Source organism: Trachurus japonicus, chromosome 6 (assembly GCF_045865225.1).
Source record: "Trachurus japonicus isolate A0001 chromosome 6, Traja_1.0".
Lineage (NCBI taxonomy): Eukaryota > Metazoa > Chordata > Actinopteri > Carangiformes > Carangidae > Trachurus > Trachurus japonicus.
The window spans coordinates 21882628-21909689 of record NC_140912.1 but is presented as its reverse complement, the minus strand read 5'-3'; the positions used below and the strand labels follow the sequence as shown (position 1 = coordinate 21909689).

The following is a 27062-nucleotide window of genomic DNA, read 5'->3' as shown; positions in this document are numbered from 1 at the left end:
GTTGGTTTTAAAAGCTAGTTTTCATTTTGAAGACAATTATTTACATAATGAACCAGAGCAATGCAGCTTTTGAAAAGAACAGTTTGATTTATGTTGATGAAGATGATCTTTGTAGCAGTTTTCCATGAGCATATGGCTCAGCGTTTTGGTTTCTGAGAAGCTCTTAGCACTGAGGTGTCCGTGCTTTGCAAGTTAAATCTTCAAGCCTCCAAACTGTTTCAGCTAATAGCCTCAAAACACATGAATCGTCTCGAGCTGCGGCATGTTGTCAGCCTCCTTATCAAAGCCTCGGATAATAAATTAAAATGAAAAAGTCTTGAATTCAGTATATCAAAGCTAGAGTATTTAAGATGGACAAAGAGTCTTGGTTTGTCATAATTAGCTGTTTAAAAACCTGTACCATCCATTTAAAAACAGCATGTCTGTTTTTGACAGCTACTGCAGGATAGAAGAGAGGGTTTTAATGCATATTTAGAGGATGGTCTTTAGTAACAGACCAATAAACACAACTGTAGTCATCAAATATAACCGCAGGAATCCAAAGCTGTTATCGTCTATTTTTGGCAGGGCCGACCACGGTCCAGTGGTGTATCAGTGAGTGTCCGTGACTGACTGAATGAGTGATAAACTTACATCACTGGTCAGCAGAGCGCTGGACTTCAAATTCACAGACCTCAAGAACTGTAGTGTAGACAAAACCTTTATTTCTAAAATGGATATTTCATTGCTCTGCTAATGTGCCCCTGTAAAGACACTGTCTCATTTCTGAGTGCTGGCATTTCTGATTGTTTGACTAGATTTCTCCTAAGGCTCCCAATGGCCAGTCCAACTACGGGGCAGTCAATACTCTGGCATGTTAAATTAACATTTACACTTGTGTGTGTGTTTTTTTTAAATAAATTACACCCCAAGCACACCCAGAAACAGTTCCAGCCTTACACTAGATTGATACCTCATCTAGTAAATAATTTGTTTAGCCTGCACTCTCCCTCTATCCTCTATCTCTTCATTATATGCAGAACCTTTGGGATTGTACATAGCCTAGATTAGGAGTAGTAGATAGAGGTTCTATGAGGAGACACATTCATTAACTTTGTTGACACAAACAGAATCTGTATCCGTGTATATATGCGTGTGTGTGTGTGTGTGTGTGTGCTGGTGGACTGAGAGCCTGCTAATAACTGCTGACCCACCTGTGATATGGGCTGGTTAACGTAGACCCATCCAGTGACAGGGTTGACCTGCAGGTACTCAGGCTGCTCCAGGGACATGGAGTAAGTGATAGCTGCATTAGTGCCAAAGTCATCATCATGAGCTGCTACGCGAAGGAAGCTTGTTCCCACCAAAGTGTCTTCTCTCAGAAAGTCTAGGGAGGATAGAAATAATGTATGTGCACTTAGTTTTCTGGAGAAATTATGAAGCTGAGGAGGGGGCAGGTCAAGCGTAAGGGATGCTGTTGTAATACAAAAGTAATCTAGGTTTTTACCACCAGAGACATCGAGGTGTTTTTTAATCGCTATTTCCAATTTTCATACACAGTCAAAATTCATTAAGCAAGGGAATGAACCCTTTTTAAATCAAACTCAATCTAGGGACGTATTTACTGAATCCACATTGCAAAACACACTATCCTAATTCAGAAAGACCCCCCCACACACACACACACATCTTCATTTCACCGTGTTTACTTAAGCATTTCTGGTTATGTGCTCTCCTTCAGTTGATACTATTTGTATTTCATCTGAACACCAGCAACACTTACACTCATAGCGTAAATTCTCAAACTTGGGGCTGTTATCATTCTGGTCCAGTATTTGGATGGTGAGCTGACAGATTCCAATGAGCGGTTCCTCCGCCCAATCAGTGGCCGTTACTGTAATTGAATACTCTCTCTGCCGCTCCCTGTCGAACCGCCTGGCTGTCACAATCACTCCTGTAAATACAGAACAATAATCAGCTCGCTCCGCCGTCCCAAAACATACACACATGAATACTTATGCACTCGTTCATCCATTCAGCAATTCTCCATTTCACCCCTCTACATGTACATCCATCCATCAATCCATATAACCATCCATCCATCCAGATATCCATCTAATCATCCACCCATAAATCAAGAAAACAAGTAAACAGTTATAAATTTATTCTGAAGAAGTCGAGCATTCCTTTCAAGCACAGTGACTTTGTTATTAAATCTTGAGATGAAGACGAAAGAACGCGAGCCTGAACGCAAGTGACTGACAGAATAACATGTTGGCTCCACGTGGCATGACTTCAGAGCAGCTTCTTTACTTGCCCTTCTCTTCATTATGTAGCGCCATTTTTATACACTGAACACTCACATCCAGCTGCATCAGATGAACTGAAAAGATGATTGATAAACTGGTACTTGTATTTGACTCTTAAAATTACAAATATGATTCATGTGAACCTTTTCTTGGTTCAACTCTTAGGACCACGTCAAATACCTTTAAATGTAGCAATGTGTCTCTACAGTAAGCCCCTGCACTCTGTGTCTAATTGAGGCCTATTTTAGCCCAGACAACCCACAACTGCTCTACCTGTGTCTGGATGAATTCTGAAGGCAGGCATAGCGCTGTCTCTGTGCATTAAGCCATATTTGACTTTTCCATTTGCTCCCTCATCTGCATCCACGGCATGCACTTGCAGCACAAAAGTCCCCGTTGGCTGGTTCTCCAGCACTGAAGCCTGCTCACGATATTGCTGGCACTAAGATAGAGAGAGGGCGAGAGAATGAAAGGGAGGGAAGCACACAAACACATGAAACAATTCTCATGTATGGGAATATATTGTAAGAATATGTTACATTAACAAGAATACAGGCATCAAAGAAAGTAAACTCATTAAATAGAAGGTCACTACGCAAACAGCGGGAGATACTGTGCATGAACCAAAATGTAGACGTAATAGATACAGTAGCGGTACCATCTACTTAAATGAAAACGCATGAGCTGATTTCTTTTTAAGAGCCAGCAGTGAACAGCTTTGTCTTAGACAAGAATTCAATCCATTCCCTCTAATGAACATATGCCCCAGATAAAGAGCTGCTCTCTGGAGTCTGCCTTTTTTTATAATCAGATATAAATGCTAGCTACTCTTTTAACAGAATGGCCATGAAAAAGAAAAACAAAAGGCAAGGAGGAGTGAGAGTGAAACAGAGGGAGGGAGATGGATCAAAGGATGTGAGCGAGCAATAGAAACAAGAATAATGCGAGGGCACGTGATGGCGCAGGCACTATGGCCTGTGGGTAACTCTTCATCTAAAATCACATAATACGATGCGAGCCCAGACGGTTCTGAGGCAAAAGTTGATATTTAAACAAGTCAAGTTGCCAAGACTCTCAGCCCACCGCGGGAGCTTCGTCTATGCACGAGTATGTCTTCCACCGAAGTTCAAGTCATTCCTAATTAAGGAGGAAGTTAATTAAACAGGTATAGTATATTGTGATGATATTGCACTTTTTTTCATAAATTAATTGAAATCCCAATGGAGCGCCTAAAGATAGAGTGGGTTGTGCAGGCTAATCAGAACACATGGGAAAACAGAGCGGAGAGAGACGGAGGCCAGGGAAATGAGAACACCAGGGCAAAAAATAAAATAAAATAAAATAAGAGAGCTAGTGAGTGGGATGAGCAGAGGGTGGAGGGAGTGATAGACGGAGGAGCTGTGAGAGGATGAGAGAGACAGGCAGATGCACATTCTTTGATATCAAGTGAAAGACTGAAAACATGAGGAAACAGAAAACCAAGCAAGCACTGTCCAAAAGGTAAGATTATCTGCCAGTTGCTTTTCTGGGCTTCTTCCCTGAAAATGGTCCTTACAACACAATAGTCCAGACACTGCTGCCTTTTGGACAGAGCCAGGCTCGGTGCTCCTACCGTTTCCATTCATTACACTACGCTGGCTATGTTAGCAGACTTTAAAGTGGTATGAATCCTCTCGTTTTTTTTTTTGTTTTGTTTTTTACTTGTGTCTCGTTCTGTGAATTGCTAATTACTCCAGGAAAACAACAACATCATTTCAAGAAAACATTCCCCAGGATGTGAAACTGTCAGACACAGGATTAAAAACACAGAATGGCTGAGTAGGAAAGACTTCTTCCTCACCTCCTCAAACACAGGTTTATTGTTGTTGACATCATCAACCCCAACGATGACCCGGGCGGTGGAGGAGAGGGGGTGCGGCCCACCCGACGCATTGTCGTCTGTGGCCGTTACGTTGAGGACATACTCCAGCCCTTGGAGCTTCGGCAGAGGAGTGGAGCGGAGGCGAATCAGACCTACGGAGAGCACAGGTGCATATAACAACACATTATAAAACACGATCCGCCCTGATAGAGGAAGCACAACCCCATCCATTAGTCATTAAGCAGGATGTTGTTGCCGTTGTGGCCTTGCGTGGTGAAGGATGCGCTATCAATAAAAGCACAGCAGAAAACGCACACATCTTGTTGTTCTAGAAAACTGGAGCAAGATAGAGGGAGGCGGAAACTGAACTCACTCAAGTCGACAGAAAAGGTACGAATGTGATATGCAGACTAAATCCAAAAACCCATTTCACAGTTGTGATCTTGTCGCATTTTCTAATCTAATAATTGCATGCTCTCCTCTAAGATGCCCATCCAGCTCGAGCGCTTGAGCGGAAACATAAAGTAGTAAGTGACTCAGGTTAGAAGTTAACCAGGCTCAGCAGATGCCTATTAGCTGTTCCTCTCTCCCACCTTTTGTCTGCTTTCATGTAACAGTCAAGATAAAAGGTGGGATAAAAGGATGCACCATGCGAGTCAACATCTTTCTCGTCAACAGTAATACAAAAACATCAGAGGTTGCAGGACGAGCAAGCAGCCTGTGATGTGGGGGAAACTCATTGAAGTGAAAGCATGGGGAGGTTTTTTATTCTCGCGTTGTGTTTCTATTCATCTCTCTCATACTCTTGATTAAAGACAGCACAGCATGCTGATTCACAAAGATGCCAGTGCCTGACTCTGCCTTCTCCCAATTTACTTATGTGGCCCGCCTGCCCACAGAGCAAAGAAGGGTCCTAGAGCTCCTAATGACAATGCGTGACATCGACGGCTCTGCACCACCACATTAAAATAAGTGAACTGTGGGATGTACATGGTAATTCTTCCAGCTTAAATGTCAACCTTGTTTACAAATGCGACATCTAGCAGCGAGACGGCACTCCTTGTATATATAGTAAGTGTAAGTGAGAAGCCGTAGTGGTTTCTCCGCACCCATTGGATGTTGGCCTTAGCATTTTCTTGCTCTGAGGATACACTGAAAGGGTAAAAAGGAATATAAAAAGACGACACAAAAGAAAGAGGAGCTGGTGGAGCACAGCCTCAAGATTGTGAGCTATGATAGAGCAGTTGTTGTGAAATTGAATTGAAAGGGTTGGGTGACAAATGTCACAGCGATTGCCACTGGTTTCGGATCAAAGGGTAAATAAAAAAGATAAACTCCACGGTCACCAATGGCAGAAAGCACCGAAACACGGGGAACATTCCTCTCTGTATGCGGAGAAAGAAAAACCAAGTGTGGAAAATTTCCTAAATAATGTCATCGTTTATATTTATGACTCCAATAATAGAAAAGGCGGCACTCATATTGAAGTTACAGCTTTTAATATCAGCTTCCAATATCTTTCCACATTGACTTTGAAAGTAGAGGGCGTTCATTCCACACCACCATAGCGGGAACGTATTAGAGGAAATTTAATGTGTGATTTGACGGAAGGCCTGTCAATTAGAGTGAGAGGTGCAAATGTGAAGCCTGGCTGGAGAATTAAGAAATATCACCTTTCTGGCTGTCAATGACAAAGTTTCCTTCCTCATTGCCTGCTGTTATGGAGTAGATTATACCATCGCCGTCTGGGTCTTTGGCCAGAACCGTGGCGACGAGGGTGTTGGGGCCGGCGTCCTCGGAAACAAATGTTCGATATCTGCGAAAGAGGAGCTCAAGTTTAACTAGTGCGAGGAAATGAGAATACGCACACACACACACACACACACACACACACACACACACACACACACACACACACACACACACACACACAGAAGTGACAAGTCAATGATAGAAACACACACAGACAGGAGATATGAATCATTTACACTGTTCAAAGCATCAGCTGGCTTATTAGACTTATGGTTGTGGCTTTTGCTTGTCACTATGATTTAACCTGTCCTCTTAGCTGGCAAGACCAGAGACAAATGATAATGTCGACTGGGATGTTGAAGTCATTGAACAAATGGCGCTTCCACATATCCAGCCCACTGTGGGCCATTTGATCCAGTGCCTTTTAAAATGTCAACAGTGATTTGCTTGCTCTGTGGCGCTGGGCAGCGAGATGCCCATCGAGACACAGGAGACTGATATACCACGGTGGTACGAAGCACAATGGGGTGGAGATGAACTACGTGACTCGGAGAACGCGGAGATGAAGAGAAATGGAAAACAGAGCAAAAGGCGAGAGAGGAGAAAAGAGCAGGTGACAAAAAGGAAAGCTGCCACCGGAATGACAGGTAAAGTGATATGTGGGAGTGTGAGAGGGAGAGGGAGAGGGAGAGAGTTGAGTTAGATATAAGAGGGGGCGGTGTTCTCCCAGAGTTTGACTTGATTCGTCAGCAGAACTCATCCCCTGTGAGATTTTGTGTTGTATCCTCCTTGACTGTGTGTGTGACTGTGGGAGAGGGGGACGGGTGGGGGTGGGGGTGGGGGTGGCGGTCGGTGTCTGCGGTGAGAAGTTAGAGGTGATTGATGGTTTACAGAAGAACACTGATGGGTGATTCATCTCCGCCAGCCGCGACAGTCTCCGTGGCAACATGAGTGACCTGTAATCTGTCACCCGGCTCAGAGGCCACCTCTCCGCAGCTCTGTGGGATGAGACATATACACTCCCTCTGCTTTGCTTCCTGAAGCATCTCCCTACATCTCACTGAACTGCAAAGTTATACTTAGGCTGAGTGCGCTTGTCTGTCTGTTTGCTCGGCCCGCAAGACTGCATTTCCATAGGCTCTCCGCCTGTCCGTCCCTCACTTCAATCACTTCTAGCCTCTCTACGACTCATTCAGATGTGAACTGAGAGGACATGCCAGCAAATATTAACCTGTCCAATCACACGGCTGAGTATTTCAATTAGTCTGACATAATACGCAGCAGTCTACCTACTACATGTCTGTCTTTGTGCTGCTATTTGGACACTGTCCTGTTCTGCTCTCACATCATTTATCTACATCTCAGCGAGCCACAGTGTGATGAGGCGGCCAACACATCCCACCTGGCAAAATGCCTGCATCTCTAACTATCTGTTTGCTGGTCTGGCAAGAGCATTTGAGTGACTGCCGACAGGCTTCTCTGTTTATCTGCATATCTTACCGGCTGTCTCCTGTCTACTGGCCGCATACGTTTTTGCTATTCTCTTCTTGCTTGCCCTGCAACAATGCTTCAGTGTGTGTTTTCTCCTCAGTTACATGTTTTTCTGCCTACATCTCCACCTCTCTGCCCACCTGTTTGTTTGGCTGTGTCTGGCCACCCACCGGGACTGACACCTGACAATGGAACAAGAGCGGGCAACAGAGGCCTGCAACAGTCTTCTCTGAAGGTCATTCAAACATGACTGACAGGACAAGCCTCCAACTCGTTTGGGGGAATAAATGCAATGGAGCCACAGTGACAGTTGCTGCCCACCCACTCACACAGCTTCTCCAAAAAGGCGGTCGAGGGTACACTGGATTGCATCCGTATGTCAGTTTACTGCATACCTTTAGAGAAGGCCAAAAATAAACTCACCCAGCGCTGTGTGAGCGCTGGGATTTACTCCAAAGAGACATTTTTAGCAACCTTCCTGAATGTGCTACAAGAGTTACAATGTCACACTTTGTTTTTGGGTAATGTGTGAGATGTGAGTAACAAATTATTTTGATGCCAGATGGCTGTGATCAACAAGGTAAATTCAAACATATTGAGTTTGTCTTACTTGTAGTGGTTTCACTACTGCAGGGTTGACACAACTTGGCCATTAATGGCAGGACTCGCAGCATCAAATATTATTGCGATGAATAGCCTGAAGGGAGGCAGGCCTGTGATGTGTGATGTAACGACTTTTATATCTGTGATGCAACTACCTTGTCTCCTGAAAGAGCAAAGCTAGGATATAATGAACTGTGATCAGCTGGTGGACCAGAGATGAGGCGGTGCCAGCAGGAGGAGCATTATTTAAACCTGTCATCTTGGTGACAAACTTTGATCTTTGCAGTTCATCTCAGGCCACGGTGAGGATTGTAATTTTGCTTTTATGATAAAGCAAACAGTAACAATTCATACATTCATCTTGAATATTTTTTTTTGCAAATAAACATATTATTGTGTTATCTAAACTCAATAACATTCACACGCACAAGGGCACACCCTCACACCTGAACATTTTTTTATAATAGCTTATTGATCAACTAACTTTTGAGCCTTGGCCTTGCGGAGTTTTTTATTCCAATATATAATCTCTTATGTTTGGACTCCGCAGGTATTACTACCAATAACTACAACAATCATAAGTTTCTCCCTGCCACTTGGTCCTGATTTTAATTTCAGGTAAGAAGATTAAAAAGAATACATTGTTGTTTTCTGAAAGAAAGAAAAAATGAAAGACTCAAAATAAACTGTAGGCGATTATGCTCCACAATAGCAGGGAAAGTGATGGAAGAAACAAGGCTTTGTGGAAAGACTGTGTGTGTGTGTGTGTGTGGGTATTTTGCAAGTGTAAGTGGCGAAGCTGCTCACATGGACTGGGAGAAGTCGGGGGCCTCGTCGTTGACGTTTGCCATCCTCACGCGGACTGTGGCAGTGCCAGAGTGAGGCTCGTCCCCGCTGTCCACTGCCATCACCACAAACTCATACAGATGGTTAGGCCTCTCATAGTCCAGCCGGCCCGCAGGGAAAACCGTCCCATGGGGAGAAATGCTGAAGTCCGGGCTCAGGGTGTAATAGGTGAGCTCGGCGTTTAACCCCGAGTCACAGTCTGTGGCGAACACTGTGGCGAAGGGGAGACATCACACAAGGACCATCAATTAGCAGTTAATCGAAAAGAGCTGATGAGATGGCATCAGCTGATGAATATGTTGACATCTGTGTAGATCATTATCTCTTTATGGCCTTGCTAAACATGTAATAGATCATAAGCTCTGACAGCTACAATTACTAGCACACAAACTGCACTCTGCAGTCCTCTCGTCCTCCAGAATGATTACCATCATTTGCAAAAATGAGCTTAAAGACAGCTAAAAGACTCAGTGAAATGAACGAGTTGTGTTTTCTGCAGAGACTATTTGGAAATCATTTCATTCTGAGGTAATCACACAGAAAAACTATAGATTTGTTTTGAATGTATGATGATATTTTTTCCTAAGACTACATCCACAGATATCAACACCCTAGGTTGCAAAGCTAATTTAAGTCAAAGTTTGCTGTTTCGTGAATTTCACTTATTCTCTCCGTCCCCCCTCTAGCTCATAACACTTGCATATTGCATATTTTTTGATGTGTTTATTTCCTCTGTGTCAAGCATCAACACTTGCATGCTCTGTATCTCCATGCTTCATTCTCCTTACATCTCGATGTCTTGTAATATAGTTTAGGAGCGGCAATTTACTTTACAGTCTTTGTGCAGTCGGTAGAATATGACTGACTGGTTAAATGTTAAAAAAAACTGGAGGAGGAGGTTTCTCTTAACCCACACTGTCACTAGCGCTAATAGTTCTTCTTCATCGTCAACCTCAGTGGGTGAAGTTGAAGTGAGCCTCATTGTCAAATATTCAACTGTGTCTCGGCCCAGTAAAAGCAGAGGTGATGGGATAATGGGGATTTCACTGCCTCTGTGCCTCAAATCTTTGACATTTCATTAGTTAGCTTTGCACCTCACCAGATCTGAATTGCTGTGGCATTCTGGGCATTCATCTGAGAAAACAGTTGAACTATAAAGTCATGTATTTGCATGGTATATCAGCTTCAGTCTATTTGTAGCATAAATACCTAACTTTCCCACTGACAGATCTTTCAGAGGACACACTGTCTTCTTTCTCTTTCTACCTTTGATCCTTTCTCTGTTGAGATTTTCCTTTCTGTACTGGTTGTTTGATTTCTTTTTTTTTTTTTTCTTTTTTTTTTTGATGCGCTGGTTTGTGTATAGGGTGCCACTTTCTCCTGCCGCCGGCTCTGCTGTGGCAACAATTTCCAACGCTCTAGGCAGTGTATTCGAATGTTTTCGGATTAAATTTGTCCCATTTTTCTCAGCCAGAACGCACTAGAAACAATTGGCCAGTCAGAGATTCCCAGGGATCACCTATGGTATCCCACAGGGGACAGAAGTCCCACAGGCACAGGGGCATTTGACAGAAACTACAACTTTTTTATATTTGATGTGAATTTTCTGTTCTTTCGTGGGTATTACTGAATAAAGTATAACTGACTGTGAGACAACCCCTGTTGGGGTATTTTTCTATCTTAGGGTGTAACTGAATATTGCAAAAGGATCTCAAAGGTACTGTATCTTACAACGCCTGAAGCTTATGAGTGTTAAGTAAAATTTTTTTTCATCAAACAAGAAAAGAGTGCCAGTGATCTTTTATAGGAATCATAGGTTCATCACTGATAATGGAACAAGCACCTGGATCGGATTACAAGATAGACAGTAAATTTCCGCACCTCCCTCAGCACAATATAAGTCTTCATTTTTACAATTTCAGCAGTGTTGATGGCAATACGCTTCATAATTGACAATTACAAGGTAACCTCATGTCATGGTAGATAAATTGACGTGTCATTATTCATACAGCACACTATGAATCAAACGTATGGCATTTTTGCAGCTAGTTAAGATTAGCATAATTGAGATTTTTATCACAGATCTGGAATGTCTCGTAGTTTTTCTTGATTTTTGCAAAAATGGAAACATTGTGAGTGCAGAAGTCGAAACACTCAGTCAAGGTCTGAACTGAGTCTTTGGCTTTCGACCAAAATACATCTGTTGTTTTCCTCAAAAAAAAGTGAGCTTTTTGATAGTTTCTCTCTCCACTTCAGAAAGAAACAGATGGATGTGAAATATGGGGTCAGAGGAGTCTCACCCTGCAGCAGGGATGTTGCCGTGGTTACAGTCTCAGGAACTCCATCCACACTGTAGATGGATTGGAGGAACTCTGGGACACAATCATTCTCATCCGTTATCAACACCTGAACCTGATTAGCACCAGAATGATGGGATAAGGGAAGAGGAGAGAGGAGAGGAGAGGAGAGGAGAGGAGAGGAGAGAAGAGGAGAGGAGAGGAGAGGAGAGGAAAGGAAAGGAGAGGAGAGGAGAGGAGAGGAGAGGAGAGGAGAGGAGAGGAGAGGAGAGGAGAAAAGAGGAGAGGAGAAAAGAGGAGAGGAGAAAAGAGAGAAAATCAGAGTAGAATAATACAAAATTAGCTCCTCTTTAATAACCCTCAAATTCAGGAGACAACCATATGAAATTCTCTGTGCAGGAAACTGACCCCAAAACTTAATCTAAATTGCATTTTATAGTTTCTCAACTTACCAGTTCAACACATCCTTTATCTTCCACTTCATGATTTCCCTGAGTCAAAAATAGAAATGTTCTGAGCATGTGTGTGCTTCACTGTGTGTTTTTTGACAAAGGCCCTTAGCCGCCCTCCGCCCTACAAGCTCCCTGTCACCACTGTGTGTAAAGTGTGAAGTGACAGCTGAGTAATAGTCCTGAAATAGCGAGGATAGGTTTTCCCACTCTTCATCTCCTACTCCACAACATACAGCTGAGCAGAAAGAGCTTTTGCCTACTAAATCTGTGGAAGGAAGCGAGCGAGCGCCTGACATGATAATTGGGCGACAAAATCTGCAAATTAATAATTTAAATGAAACTGAATTCATGAATAGTCTATCTAGAAATATTCGTTTGTGAATCAAGTTTTTTTTGGGTATTTTGAGCTCCGATGCCAAAATGCCTCCGTGTGAGTTCTGTGTTTTTGCACAGTTCATCTTTAGATCTCATTCGCAACAAAAGTCACTTCACTGAGACACAGAAACAAAAGCGTGAAACAAACTGCAGAGAAAAAAAAAAAATCACTTGGGCCACCCGGTCCACTTGTTAACCTTTCAAAACCGTTCCGCCGTGCCATTCCTGTGGACAGCCTCTGACTCTGCTGCCGCCCCTTTGCGGTTAACACCAAGTGGTGTGATGTCAGTAGGTCAGCGCGGAGATCAGATCATTGCTGTTAATACACCCCCAGTCAGCCGATATGAGCCGCAGAACATTTATGAGGAAAGAAATTCGGATCTGTCTGAGAGCTGTGTGAAAGTCCAGTGGGAGTGCACAACACGGCCGATCTCAGCAGCACGGCAGATTTTTTTCTTTTCTTTTTTTAGATTACACTGTAAATTCAGAGCAGTCGGGAGTAAACGCTTCCATGTCGGATGCAATATAACATCACACACTCTGGGGTTTGTTGACCTGAGTGCATGAACCCTCACATGACTCACGTTCACGGCCCGTATCGCTCTTCTAATTAAACTAACCTCCGTGGCAGTGCTGAGGCTGCCGGGCTCCTCGCTGGCTCGCACCATCAGCAGGTAGCGACGCTGGTCACTCTCGTAATCCAGAGTCCTGGTCAGACTGATCTCCCCCGTCTCCTGACGGATGCTGAAAAGGCTGCTGGGGTTGATCAAAAGGCTGTAGCTGATTGGCTGCTTCTGGAAGGAAATTGCAAACACCACCAGGAAGCTGCGGAACAAAGTGAAAGTGATTTTTAAAAAAAAAAAGAAAGAAAGAAAAGAGGAAAAGCAGGCTTTGGTGTTCGATTTCAGTTGCATGTGTGAAATTAAAAATTGAAATCCTCTTTTCCTACATCAGCACTGCACTCTAATGAAATCAATTACCCAGTATGGCCCATTGGCTACGTGCTACAAACATGGTCAATCAGTACTTGTCAGTTCTGTGTAATGTCATACTATTATGTAGATATCAATGTTTGTCTTTATGGTTACGAGACTCTGCACTCTCTAATGGTGTGTGATGAAGCCATGGTATGTCAACTAATGCTTGAGTCGGTTGGTGTAAAAAAAATATAAATATTCATTAGTGAGACTTAACAGGAAGTGTGTGGAAAACGGCACCTCAGACGCGTCTCTGTGCAGTGTGCAGAAGTTATTATAAGTGTGGAGACCTATGGACGAATGCCAGCGTTCATTCTTAACACTGTGCTGAACATGTGCAACTCCCCCTCAGTCAGTGGAAATGTAAGTAACTATGCTGCCACTCAGGCACTCGCTGTACTGTAGTGTTTGGCAATTTATAGATATGAATATAGTGACAATACTTTTGCAATATTGTTGCTGCATTTTTAATACTGTTTTTCATTACATCGCATTGTTATTCTGTTGTCAGGCAGTTATACCTACGGAGGCAACAATAAAGAAACTGACAATCTGAGCGTCTGGTGATAGCCACATGGGAATAGTCTGCATTTGAATAAAAGCCTCCAGAGTAACTGTTTTACAACAAGAAAAAAAAATATTGTAGGACTGTAACTTTAACCACAAACCAGTAAAAGCCAAATACAGTTTATTTAAGAACATACAGACTGTATATTTATCCTGATGTGTTACATGTATCACACAGTCCTCATTCATCCCTGCTCATGTACTGTATGTGTGGGTGGATGTTAGCGCGTGCAGTACTCACGGCTGTCCTTCAGGCGTGTTCTCTGGTATGGAGATGGCGTAGCTAATGTTGGTGAATTGCGGCGCTCTGGCCCCCGCCACCACAGACAGCATGGCGGGGGCGCTGCGGCTGCCCAGGCCGTCAAGGGCCACCACACTTAACAAGTACTCTCTGTCCCTCTGCAGCACCAGCCCCGTGGTCACCACCTGGCCTGTGTTCTTGTCCACCGCAAAGCAGCCGTCGCCGCCTACGGGGAAATACAATGACATTATTTTTTAGCACTGGATCCAAAGTAATTCAATACTGCTGCCTTGAATACTAACCAATATCAGGCACAGAACGTTTAGGTGAAAACTCATCTGTTTTGAATACTAACTCACAAATGTTACCCAAAACAGCAATTTCAAATAGGTGACTCTCTCCCGCTAGGCTTGTTGATTTAAGTTTTACTTTTCTATAATATAATTTATGTTGGCATTGAGCTGAACCTGATTGAGTGACTTCAGGTGGGTGAGTGCTGTGTTCGTGGCCCCTCTGTAGGCAAGCATTAGTCTCACTTTCATCATATTGGTACTTTCTTACATATGCACTGGGAGAGAGACAAGTATCTTCCACTGGGTTTCATTTATTTGACACAGAAATACCTTGTTGTCCCAACCCAATAAAAAACAAAAAACAATGAATGGAAGCCTCTACATCTTCTGGTCCATACCCATTGGTTATACTTTTCTTTTTTTAAAGCAGAAGTAAGCGATATTTATGTGTTAATATAAGTCTTAAATAGTTATATCTTCCGACAGCAATCACTTACATAGAGTGTTTGGTCTGAAACACGGGTCTGTCAGTCACTCTGCTCTGCTCTGAGCAGAGGAGAAAACTTTTCTCGTATCCTACAAGTTTTATCCAATGAGGAGAGAGAACGGCATGCAGGGCTGTGTGTGCAGCCAAGGGACGCCGTGAATGTGGTGACGTAGGGACGAGGACTGTTATGGTGCGTTCAGGGCGGCCCGTAACTCGTGTTTTTCCGACCTGTGAAGTCGTACCAGTTCGATCTGGTACGAGTTCACGGGTCGGAAGTTACGAGTGGCCGTTATAGTGACTTTCACAAGTAAAACAGGTCGGAAAAACACGAGTGGGTTGCCTGGAACGCTACAAAGTCGTAAGTTGTGACTTGAAGCTGTAATTTACGGTTTCAAAAGTCTGCCTGGAACGCAGCATTAGCCAAAACGACCAGATCACTTACTTCTGCTTTAAGTAATACACTTTGTAAAAAAAAAATTAAAAAAATGGATTTAGCAAGAGTTTTGTTAATATGTTCACTTCTTTAATTGAAGGTTAAATCTCTTCTGAGTCTTGGTGTGTCAGGATCATTTATACTCTTATTTCAATGTGTTTTTTAAATGTCACCAGGAGTTCAGGCTTGAGGAGATGCAGCTGAAGGTGGATGCCCTTAGATTATTGCACACTCTCTACTGAGAACCCCTTATTACAGGACAGGTTAAACACTGATTGTGCAGGGGACAGCATCTTCAAAGCAGACTCATGTTTGTTAATATTCAAGATTCAAGATTCAAGATGTTTATTGTCACACAGATGTACAAGTACTTGCATTGTGAAAAACTTACAGTAGGTTGGGGGGGTGTTCCACAATACACAAAAATAAAAACAGTAAATAAATAACAATACTAAAACGTATCTAAAAGGTTTAAAAAAAGTTTAAAGAATCCATATCAGCTTACAAGGCCGCAACAAAAAGTTAATTGTTCATTTAGGTTGATTTATGTATCTTAGCAGTCTTACAGCCTATTTTGCTACGTACAGAACAGTGCGTAAACCACGTTTGGTAGCTAGCAGTTGAGCTAGCATTTGTCACACGATTGTCAGGTCATGATTGTGCACATAAGCATGAGGCTGCACAGGACTTAAACACTAAAAACCTGATATTTTTTTTCCCTTTGCCGAATAATACTATAAAAAAGATGAAAATAAATATCTGCCTCAGTACTGTCTGACTTGCCGACCCTGTATGCAACACTCAGCTTTGAGTCGACAGGTTCCTACTAAAGATTATACATTCAACAGACCTACCGGCAGCAGCTGAGGGTCTTGTCCTTTACATGATGATTTCCTTTTTTATAAAGTATTTATTATGCTGCACAGTGAACACTGTTATTTAAATGCAGCCAGCAGGACCTGTACTTGTTGTGTGTCGTGTTTAAGTATTTTTTCATAGCAGTATTGCTACACTGACTTAAAGGTATAATGTATTTTTTTATTCCTGATGCTATGGTGCAGACAGGGCCGTTGCTAGGAATTCTGGGCCCCCTGAAAGAATACTAAAGTGGGCCCCTCCCCCTAACTTTTCCTTTTTTTTCTTAGACTACGTATGTATTATCATGTATTATTTAGCCTTCTTTGTTTTGATGCTAATGCAGCATTACACTGCAAAAACTCAAGTATCTTAGCAAGAATATTTGTCTTATTTCTAGTCAAAATGTAATTTCTAGTCAAAACAAATATCATTATACTCAAAATAAGACATCATATTAAAAGTAGCTTGTTTTTAGACACTTTTTACTTCTTTCAAGCAGATTTTCACTTGGAATAAGTAGAAGAAATCTGATAGTGGAGCAAGTTTTTCTTCCTTATTACAAGCACAAAAAACTTACTTTCACTGGCAGATTTTTCTATTTATTGTGAATTTAAGTGAAAATGATCTAAAAACAAGTAAATTTTTAGGTAATGAGTCTTATTTTAAGTGGAAAGAGTTTAGTTTTGACTAGAAATGAGACATTTGGACAAGAAATAAGACAAATATTCTTGGAAAGATGTTGAGTTTTTACAGTGTACTATGAGTATTAGTCAGGGTCTTACGCAGAATAAATCAGTCATACAAAGATTAGACTACTGGGGTTTTTTATGGGCCCCACTGGGCGCTGGGCCCCTAGAATTATCATCACCTTTCTCCCCTATACAACAGCCCTGGGTGCAGAGTATTATAAGTGGGTCCACATTTTGTTTGTACTGAATATGTGCACAATGATGTATAGGCAGGCATGCATGCGAACAACTGCACACAACATACATTTCTGCCATTTGTTTCACACTGTTCTGCTGATTGACAGGTGGTGGCACTGCTGTGCAAATAAATATAATACCAAAAACAAATGCACCACAGAAGAAGTAGACTTCTAGCAAACACGTCTATAAACAATGCAGGATTTTGAATAATTAAAAAAATGCACTTTGTAAATATTTAATGAGAAAGGAAATGCACTCAACACATCTGTTGGACCTCACAGATCCACACAATGGGTCTCATTCATGAAATGTGAGCAGCACGGATTTGTGTGTAAACCCTGAGCAGCGCAAATTTACGTGGATTTCCGCATTCATCAATCTTTTAGTAGTGCAGATTTTTTCGTAGCTACTCACAAAATCTACACCTGCTCCGGACTGTGTGTAGCGCTTGTGTAAATGTAGGAATGCAAATAAATACTGCTTGTCACTGTTGAAAATTACAATTTTAATCTGTATTACTCTCTCTCATGTTCAAAATAGGCCGACACCTTTGAAACACGTAATTTAAACATGACAAACAATTAGAAATATTTGGAGAGAGAGACGTTTTAGGGATCGGACACGCACAAACACGTCAAGGCTCCATCTAATGATGATAATAATCTGATATAAAACCGGAAAAAAAATGTTTGTGTTGCAACACGCTCGGTGGACGCACACTTCACCCTGCACAGCAGCGCAGTCGGCACCGGTTTGGATGGAGCTGTGACAGACGGCTGGTGCATCTGTAACAATATAACCTGCCTATATAACTTCATGTGTTGATACAACCATGCTCCTCTACAGCTGAGGCTGTGAAGAGCCTCCTCCTCCCGTCGCTGCTGTAGCTCTGTAGTTGTGTGTTTTTTTTTTTTTATTTTTTTCACGTTTCATATCGAACTATTCTGGCTTTACTTCGTTCTTTAATCAACCAAGGATAGGCCTACTTAATTCACTAAATCTGTTTCTTCTCTCCACGCCTTTGACCTGTCCCAGTCACACCACTACCAACAGAAGAGAATTAAATATTTTTTCTGGACTCCACTTCACCCAAAATGACTTCGATCCGTGATCTCTCTTTTTTTCTCTCTCTCCCTCTTTCCTCGTTTGCGTCATGGCCGCAGGTGAGCAGGATGCACCTACCTCCTAATATGGTGGTCAGGATCTCCTTATATGGCTATTCATGTATGGAGATCTATGCTAATTGCTGATCACCGGGGGCGTGTTGTTAGTTTACGATGGGTTGGCATTCATCATCTTACACACGTGTTTACGATCAAATCTGAGTTTCCCGCACCGTTCATGAATCCGGAGTAGAGTTTTAGTAGAGTGAGCTTTTATGTGCAAATCTACACACAGATTTACTCACGTTTCATGAATGAGACCCAATGTGTTTAAGCAGCAAACACTTACTTTTATGTGCTTACAACAAAACTCCACAAGGCAGCTTTATATAAAAAAATCCAAATAACCTTTCCAGTGCTGTTAAATGCTAAAAAAAAGAGGTCAGACAGGCTGCCCTCACTCATCAAAAGGCCAGCTCCTTTCATCCTCTTGAGGAAGTTAAGCACAGGATAAGAGATTTGTTTAGTACATGTGAAATCTTGAAATTGGGTCTAGATTACTTTGAAGGGAAATCATTTATTTTGTACAAGCTATTAGAGGCAAACCTCCTGCTTACATGAGTTCTTAGCATGCCCATATAGACCATGGGTACCTTGTGGTAATTGCGGTTTAAGTCACATCAGGGAGCTGTGTGATGGACTAATTCGAGTCAGAGGGAAGTTGGTAGTGTTTTGTAAAACCCTGTTGGCAAGATTAGCACATCCCCCCATCTTTGACATGCCAACAAACCTCTATCCCCTCAACCACCAGGGGGTCTACTACTCTGGCTGACTTCCAAAAGCCCACTGTGTCTGTGCATGTGTGTGTGTATGTATGTGTGTGTGTGTGTGTGTGTGTGTGTGTGTGTGTGTGTGTGTGTGTGCGTGCGTGTGTATGTTCGCATGGCTCTGTGTGTATGAAACAGAGAGAAGCAGACAGAAAGACAAGAGTGCATGATAAGTGCATAAACAAATGTGTGAAGGCCTCTGGCTGTGTCTGTGATTGTGGATGTGCGTATACGTGTGTGCAGCAGAGAGAGAGAGAGAGAGAGAGAAAGGGATGGAGATACAGAGGCAGAGAGAGACAGGATGACAGAGAGACACAGAGACTAATGGACACCTAAAGAGAGTATGAATGCATGAATGAATGTGTGAACGCCCGTGGCTGTCTGTCTGAGTGACTGTGCTGGTGTCTGACTAGATGGATTTATTTCGAAGGCTCTACAGCCTGTCAACCAATTTTAACAAGAACACAACCTATTTTAATACCTTTTCCTCTTATACATCTCGTGTGTGTGTGTGTGTGTATGTGAACAGGGGAAAGCTTACCGTCCGACAAAAAGTATTCCACTTCTCCGCTTTTTCCCTCATCCCCATCGTGGGCCTGGAGCTGGTAGACAAATGTTCCTGCTGGGGCCTCGGCGGACACTACAGCCAGGTATGGGTACGGCTTCATATTCCACTCAGGGACGTTGTCATTGACATCAATGATCTTCAGCTTCACCTTGTTCAGGTACCAGTCTGGGCCTGCGGATAGTGCAAAGATAGTGACGGAGCTGTGGTTACTGAAAGTGACAGCTGTCATGTAACTGTGTGTGTGGAGGGGAGACAAGCAGCCGGGGGAATCCAAAGCACCGGCAAGCAGCAGCGAGTCAACTAAGGGAACAGGTATGCGAGACTGAAGTCCTCTCCAGTAGATGGCAAAACATATTGCTTCAGGATTAGAATTTAAATCTCAGTGATTTTTGTATCTGCAATGTGGAACTGATGCAAATGTGGTCTGAGTCCAGCTCAGTCTTGGTCAAAGACAATTACCACACATATCTTGTAACATAAGCTTTCCACTTCCTTCCACTTCCTTCCACTTCACCATAGCCACAGGGTTTTGGAAGGCTGTTTGTGAGTGGATGTCAGGAACGCTTTGTGGGCCAGTGGTGGAGGTTGGTGGACACGATGTCATCTGTCCATTCACCATCTGGGCTCCCATACAAACATCCAGACATCCACGTTCCCATGGGAGAGCGTCTCAGCCACAGTCTCATCTACCAAGTCTGTGTAAAGCTACCTTGATCTTCCCACAGGGGCCCAGGGATGATGCCTCATGGCTGCAGGCATTTTGTCGCCTGCACACTGCCTCAGTGGAGAGAATAAGAAGATTCCAGGAATCCAATTACCAACTCGCTCACCCTGAGCTGGAGCAGACAGCAAGAGTGCACAGCAGGGCTGAAGGAGAAGCAGTGTACAACTGCGTTGCAGTCTCTATGACAGGAGCGTGCAGCGTGCCTTTTGCTGGAACTGATAGGGGGGGATCATTATCCACATTAAATACCATGACACAATCTGGAAACTATGTGCACAAAAAAATTCTGACACTGTCACGGCCCCAATCTGGGGCACTTTAAGGGTAGAATCTATTCCTGCAAACTGGAGCAAGTCACAGAATTGTGAGCTAAGACACTATTTCCACAAATATTGGCTGTGATCTAGTGTCAACGTAGCATGAAGGATTATGTCAGAGGGGCTGCCAACCAGTTCAGTAGGCTGTGATCCACAGAGGCCATCTGCCTCAACCCGAAAAAGGAAGCACCCCCTGCCAGGACAAACACACACACACACATGCAAACACAGGCGCAGACAGATATGAGCACAAGCTCGAAGATTTGACATACAGGCAAGTTGTCCTGTCACACACAGACACATGTTTGCACACTTGACGGAGCTGACATTAGCATGTCTCTTCCAGTCCCTCTCTCTCTCTCTCTCTCTTTCTCTCACACACACACCAGTGCACACGTATGCAGAGAGGTGAGTTACCTAAGGGCTAAAAGTAACTATGGATTTCAAATCCCATTATGTAAAAGGTCTCTAGTGTGTGACCCCCGGCTATAAATGTACTTTTTAATCCAAGACAAAAGCAGCAGGAGTTTGTGATGCATCCTTTCACTGCCTGAGGGCTGACTCAACAGATGTGCTGTCACTGTACAAACCAGTTCTACTTTGCTGGTTTCCCTAATATCCTGCGACATGATGTCTCTCCAAAGTGGATTATGGAGCAGTAACAGAAACCTATATGTTGGTAATGAGAAGCACATGCATACTGCAAGTGGTATGAAGTCTTCAAACTGTAAGAATTGCTATAATAAATCTTTCACAGTTACCTAGTGTTCGCTCAAATGAGTTGGAAAGCTGAAAACAGATGCTGAGATCACAATTCCTATTTCTTTCTGCACTGGCTTACAGTTAAGATGCATTTTGATGGAAAATACAATGTGTTGCACACCAGACTAGCTCTGGAGTGTTCACAACTGAAACACAATAGCTATAAAGTGTGTGACAGCTCCTAAAAGGATTGTTAGAGGGATAATAACAGAGGGAGGAAGAAGCTAGAGGAGCGAATTAATCTAGCTTTCTGCTCAGGCTTTAAAGTTGCTCTGCAGAGAGAAAAGTTCTGACTCAGATCTGACGATTCGTTCGTTTTGGATAAATAGCCACTGTATCGTGGGGGCAGAGAAACTAATCAATGTTCAGATGCTATCGCCTAAAATGTCGACAGCGGCAGTTTATGCAGTTTAAGCCAGATCATCCTGCCCTGTAAGACGGAACAATCCTTTCGTGATGAATAATGAGCTAGGATAAAGATTCTATTGCGAAGTGTAGGGGCTTTAAAATGCACTTAATCAAAAGGAAATCAGAGCTTCAGCACTTAACATTTAGTTGACTATCAAATCTTTGCGGGGAGCAGCGTGCAAGATACATTTCTTGCCTCCTGCTTGTTGGTGTCTTTCCCAGCCATGTCTCTGTGGTAATGGTGGTGATGATTTTACAAGGCTCCATCTAATTAGCTTGTTACAGAGAGACTAATCAGAGCCAAGGCAGATAATTAGAGCCTATCAGCTCTGGAATGATAATGAAGAATGTACTAGTGTGTTTGAGCTTGTGTGTGTCTCGAGCGTACGTGTTTGTGAAGTGAGAGACGAGAGAGAGAGGCGAGAGAGCGCGCGCCGCATGTGCTGAGGCTGCAAACGCGCGCGACTCCTCTCTGATCTGGCGAGTTAAGTGGAGAGCGGCTGTGAGCGATGCCCCCCGAGCATCGAGCCGACAGAATCCGCCTCACCTGACGGAGACAAAAGATGTGATCAAATAACCCGGGCGAGTCAGAGGCTCACTAGCTCAAATATGCTTCTGCACTCTGCGTGATGAAAACCCGGTCTATACTGTAAGCTACAGTGTCATAAGGATGAGGAGCATCTGCTGGATGACTAACATAATAATGTATTATACCAAGGTGGATGGCAGGGGTGCAGGCAGTGTGTTGTTGGCCAGGGCTGAGGGAGTACAGTGAGCGTGGAGTGTTTGCATGCGTGCGCGCCAGTTATCTATGAGTGTGTGTTCTATTTCACTGCAAGCTATTCTGTTGATGTTTCCTGCTGTTAATCCCCTCCTTGGGTAGTTGCTATATAAAGCTGCTAAGTGGCTTGCCTGTATAAAAAAAAAAAAAGAAAGTTGTCTCAAGTGCTTCTGTGCACATATACACTGCCCACAGTACAAGGACACTGAGTGTGTGTGGGAAGGAGATGAGAGGAAACAGAGTGAAGGAGAGAGGCACAGATACAGAAACACAAATATCTACAGAGGGGGAGAATGAGACAGAGAGGAGGGAGAGGCAGGCAGGCAGGAAGGAAGGCAGGCAGCGTGGAGGACGGAGTATTGTGTGATGCTTAGCAGAAAAACGTAAAATAACATTATAGAGACAAGAGCACAAGGGAAGCACAACAAACAGTGCGGCACAACAATAGATGCTGGGAGCATCCATGTTTGGAGAGAAAACGTACAGTAGCGATGCACAGGCCACAAGAGGGGCAAATTAAGATAGAACATACAGTATAATTAAAAACACAAGGTTTTTTCTTATGCATCCCTTGTTCCTCCTGCGTCCAGCGAGGAAGGAAATTAAGATACAAATATTTGTCTGGAATTAAACAAATTGCGTCTGCAAGCATAAATATCAATGGCCCGTGCGAGACGTGGAATTTCGGGGGTGCTTTTTTAGCAGCGAGTGAATGGAAAGTGAAAGTCAGCTCAATGGGGGAGTAATAAGGTACATTAACCCAATGTTTGCAGTGTTAAGGAGGCTCTATTATAAGCCGCCCACCCCCCCCATCTCTGTGCTTAAAGCTGAGTGTGAAACCGTCAGCAGGAGATCAACACAGCTAAAAGCACTGGGGACCGAAATCTATTAACTCAGAGAACCCAGCACCGCACACTCTGGACTCTGCAGCAGCTCAGAATGGCTGACACACTAACCATGCAAACACACATGCAGGCATTTTCATCCCAGAACAATTACAAATGGTCAAGTTCTGCACGTTTTTTTTCCCCACTGCAAATCTGCACGTCTGCCGAAAATGAAAATAATTGTGTCCGATAAAGCAGCCAGTATGTGTTTATTTTTTATTTTTACCAACTATATCTGCAAACAACTTTGACTGGATTGTGGCACAGCTTATGTCTGCAAGTAATGGAAATAAAATACAAGACGTACATTATACGCAACACACACACACACACACACACACACACCATAGAGTTCACCATAGAGTGCTTTGCCCCTAAAACCCAGAAATTAGTTGGCATTTTTTTGCAAATCAGGACCCCGAATTGGATGGTGTTCTTGAATGGGCTTTTGGTTAGATGGCTGAAATAAGGTCCGTTCTTAAAACCAGCTCAAGGCTTTTTCACATTTTACTCTACAACATAAAACCTGTCGGTAAATACCCTATTCATGATTTTTAAGCCTTTATGTGTCCTAAAAAGCTTGTCTCTAACAAGTGGCTAAATGCGCGCTGAGCACAAAAACCGATCTGCTCAGCAGTTCACCTTTACAGCCTTGTTTTGTTTCAACTTGTTCTCTTGTAAACTATTCCCTACTTTTTAAGAGGAAAGGCTTTTGTAGAGAAGATAAGAAGCTTAGTTGTGGCGATGCTGAGGTCATGGGACCGTGGTGTGTTTAATCTATAGCCTATAACATTAACTCTGTGCATCCAGTGATTGTATTTAGGCTTTCAAAATCATACAAGTGCTGTTCATTTGTGGAGATACTCCTGCTGAACAAAGTGTGTAAGTATTAAAAACTTTTGTTTGTTGCAGATACAATTTTCTGCAATAATCCAAAAGAAAAAAAAAAACATTCACTTTTCAACATGGGAACTGGGATAATACTATAGCTTCCTGGTTAGCCAACAAAAATACAGTGTGCAGCACTCCTGTCTTACTCAGCACCCATACCAACATATTTCAAACTTCAATATCTATAAATGGAACAATGATTTTCAGAAAAAAGTGAAATTTGACATTGACAAGAAAAATGATCGAGTGTTGATTTTGCACCATAATTTCCAATTCACTTAAACATAATTGGAGTGGATAGCAGGTGGCCTTCAACTTGCTACCATTTTACCATTGTAAGCTCAATCAGAAATATATAATAAAGTTAAAATATATAGTGAAAATATAACTCAAGACAATTCTCTATAGTTGCCCTGTTCACAGGAGAGCTCACACCTCCGCTCTCATAACATACACTCTCTCACATAAATTCTAGTTCTTCACTTCAAATCCAGTTTTTCCTTTCAGAAAAATATAATGTGCACGCAATAAAAATACGTGTGGTTCGTTTTGAGCACTGTAACCTTCAGTCTAAACCGAGGACCCAGACCCATTCACAGTGCAATTGATTGACTGAAAAGCAGTGAGAAAGACAGAGAGAAAAAATACAGGTAGATGAAGATAAACATATGTACTGTATGGCTTCTGAATGGATGGATGGATGGATGGATGGATGGATGGATGGATGGGTGGGTGGATGGATGGATGGATGGATGGATGGATGGATGGCTCCCATCAGACAGCTGTATGCTTCTTTCTGGTGAGCTCATTTTTTTCTTGTAGTTCAGCCAAAAGAATTACAAAACTCATTCAATCCCCTTTGTTTTATTGCTTTGAGCGGAGAAAAATGTGCCCTATTCACTTCTATTCACTCACATAAAAGAGGAGGATTTAGAGAGAAGCAAGTGTTGAATGGAGATATACTGGTACAGCCTAGTATAGCCTTCAGGGAAGGGGAAATATAATATGATTTAGTCAAAATATTTTAAATTCCATTTAAATTTAAAACAACTATGAGCTATAATTTACTACTTGTTTTAACATGTGAGAATAATGTCACAATATGTATTATGCTAAAATGAGCAGATTTGCTTTAAAATATTTTCTCTTCTTCAGTTCACATCTGCAAGACCTTTTCCATCTCATTTTTTTCCTCACAGTAATGAACATTAAATAATTAATGTGCTGACTTTCCTCTGTGACGAATCACACACTTTATCCACTGCCGATCCATTAATGGCAACAAATAGACATCTAAAAAAAAACCCCACTGTCTTCGTTATTCGTTATACACATACAGTAAATGGTTGATCAATAACTGATTATTACCTGCTGGTTGCTGTTTTTGAACAGGAGATAAAGATACAGTGCCACGTTACCCCCACCTCCACCCACACTTCCTCACTGATACGAGCCCATGTGCATCATTATCTTCCCTCTGTGGGATCCTCCGTGACTCCAGGGTCCAAGGTTTAAACCCTGGTAAGACTGTGCACAACAGGCGCTGCCCACACACAGAAACTCTCTGACAGAAGCAGTCAGTGTGAAAAAGAATACTCAGGCATCCCTGTGGTGTCGGGCTGATGCTGCGTAATCGTAATGTTGCCAGTTTAATTCCAACTAGGAATCTCTACTGCGTGTTTTCCCCCCCTCCCTGTCTCCTCATATTTTCACTGCTGATTAAATGCACATACTTTACGATGTGTAATGGTTGATGGACAAGAAGGTAAATGTGGTCTCGGTGAGGTCTGATGCCCTCTGAGTGTATTTTTCTCACTGGCTCGAGGCAATGCCCTCCTTCTCTGAGTCGGGCTGCTCAGTGCATGGCCCCTGTTGGTGTTCACGGCCTGTTTACACCTGTCATTAACAGGACTCTTCTGTGATCCCAACACAAGTGGACAGCCAAAACACACCGGTGTTTACATGTGTCTATCATGTGTCTCCACGGTGCCCGGCTGACCACTTGTGTTCAGATTTCATTACTGCCTATGTCACTTCTGCTAGAAGGCTGTGCACACGGTTATTATTACGCCAGGTTTTCAGACAACTGCCAGGTTTGTCTCACACAGACATGGCTAAGAAAACGTATGTGAAGTATACACACACACACACACACACATAGGCTAGTTGGGATTCTGGGATGGCCAGGAACATTGTTGTCCTTGAAAGATTATGGAAAAGCTTGTGACTTGTGACAGTCTAAAGACCCCTAGGAGCAATATGTACTGTATGGTGGCCCTCTGAGCTTAACGCTCTGCAACTGCGGAAAACACATTCAAAGAAAAACATGCTTGTAGATTTGACAACACATGCACTGGAAAAAAAAGAAAAAAAAGAAAAAATCACGACACGTACAAATAAACCCACTGCAAATGCACTCCTACAAGACACTTTGGGTATTCCCTGAAGAGAACTTCAACCTCTTTTAGACAGAGAGCAAACACATCGGCATCAGATCACGGAGCTGATGAAGAGGGTAGTGCCATTTGGTAAACTGCAGGATGGCTTTAAGAGAGATGGGACTCCCATCAGTGGTGTGGATGACTAGATGGACCCCATATGCCAATTACTCCTCCTCACAATAATGCAAGGGCTTATAACAACTACAAAGGGAGCTACTCAGTTATATTGCATGGTTTGGGGCTGCAGTCATTTCTTTCAGTCTGTATTATAAGTCTAGTATCCACACACAACCCAAATCCCCCTGCTGACTTGTCGATACAGACAAAGCAAGCACACGTGTAAATAATAACATTATTGATGGCTTCATTCCAATAAGTGCTCTGGAAGGCATGTCAGTGAGTGAACAAGCACAACACCAGAGCCCAGAATCTGTCTCACCTCAATGAAAAGCAGTCGTCGTTTATTAAAATTGATTCTACCTGTACTTTTCCTACTGTGACAGGTCAAAGAATATCTGTTGGGGGGGAAAAGGTCTACTGCTTTAAAGCCAAGCATGTTATCCGAGGGAGATTAAATAATGCAGCATTTGCATTTGAAAAGAA

At 42.8% G+C, this 27062-nt stretch overlaps 1 protein-coding gene across 2 annotated transcripts in view; it reads right to left on the bottom strand.

The window, feature by feature from the left end:
• Positions 1-27062, bottom strand: part of LOC146986146 (neural-cadherin-like) — an 85793-nt gene that overhangs the window by 38411 nt on the left and 20320 nt on the right. For both annotated transcript variants that reach the window (XM_085779810.1, XM_085779809.1), the window contains exons 2-11: positions 19222-19419; positions 13751-13976; positions 12586-12790; positions 11142-11253; positions 8803-9052; positions 5823-5965; positions 4129-4301; positions 2562-2730; positions 1763-1933; positions 1194-1366 (exon numbers count right to left, since the gene is read on the bottom strand). In XM_085779810.1, coding sequence (XP_085635936.1) covers positions 1194-1366; positions 1763-1933; positions 2562-2730; positions 4129-4301; positions 5823-5965; positions 8803-9052; positions 11142-11253; positions 12586-12790; positions 13751-13976; positions 19222-19348 — 1749 coding nt within the window. In that variant the 5' untranslated portion in view covers positions 19349-19419. The remainder of the gene's footprint in view (positions 1-1193; positions 1367-1762; positions 1934-2561; positions 2731-4128; positions 4302-5822; positions 5966-8802; positions 9053-11141; positions 11254-12585; positions 12791-13750; positions 13977-19221; positions 19420-27062) is intronic.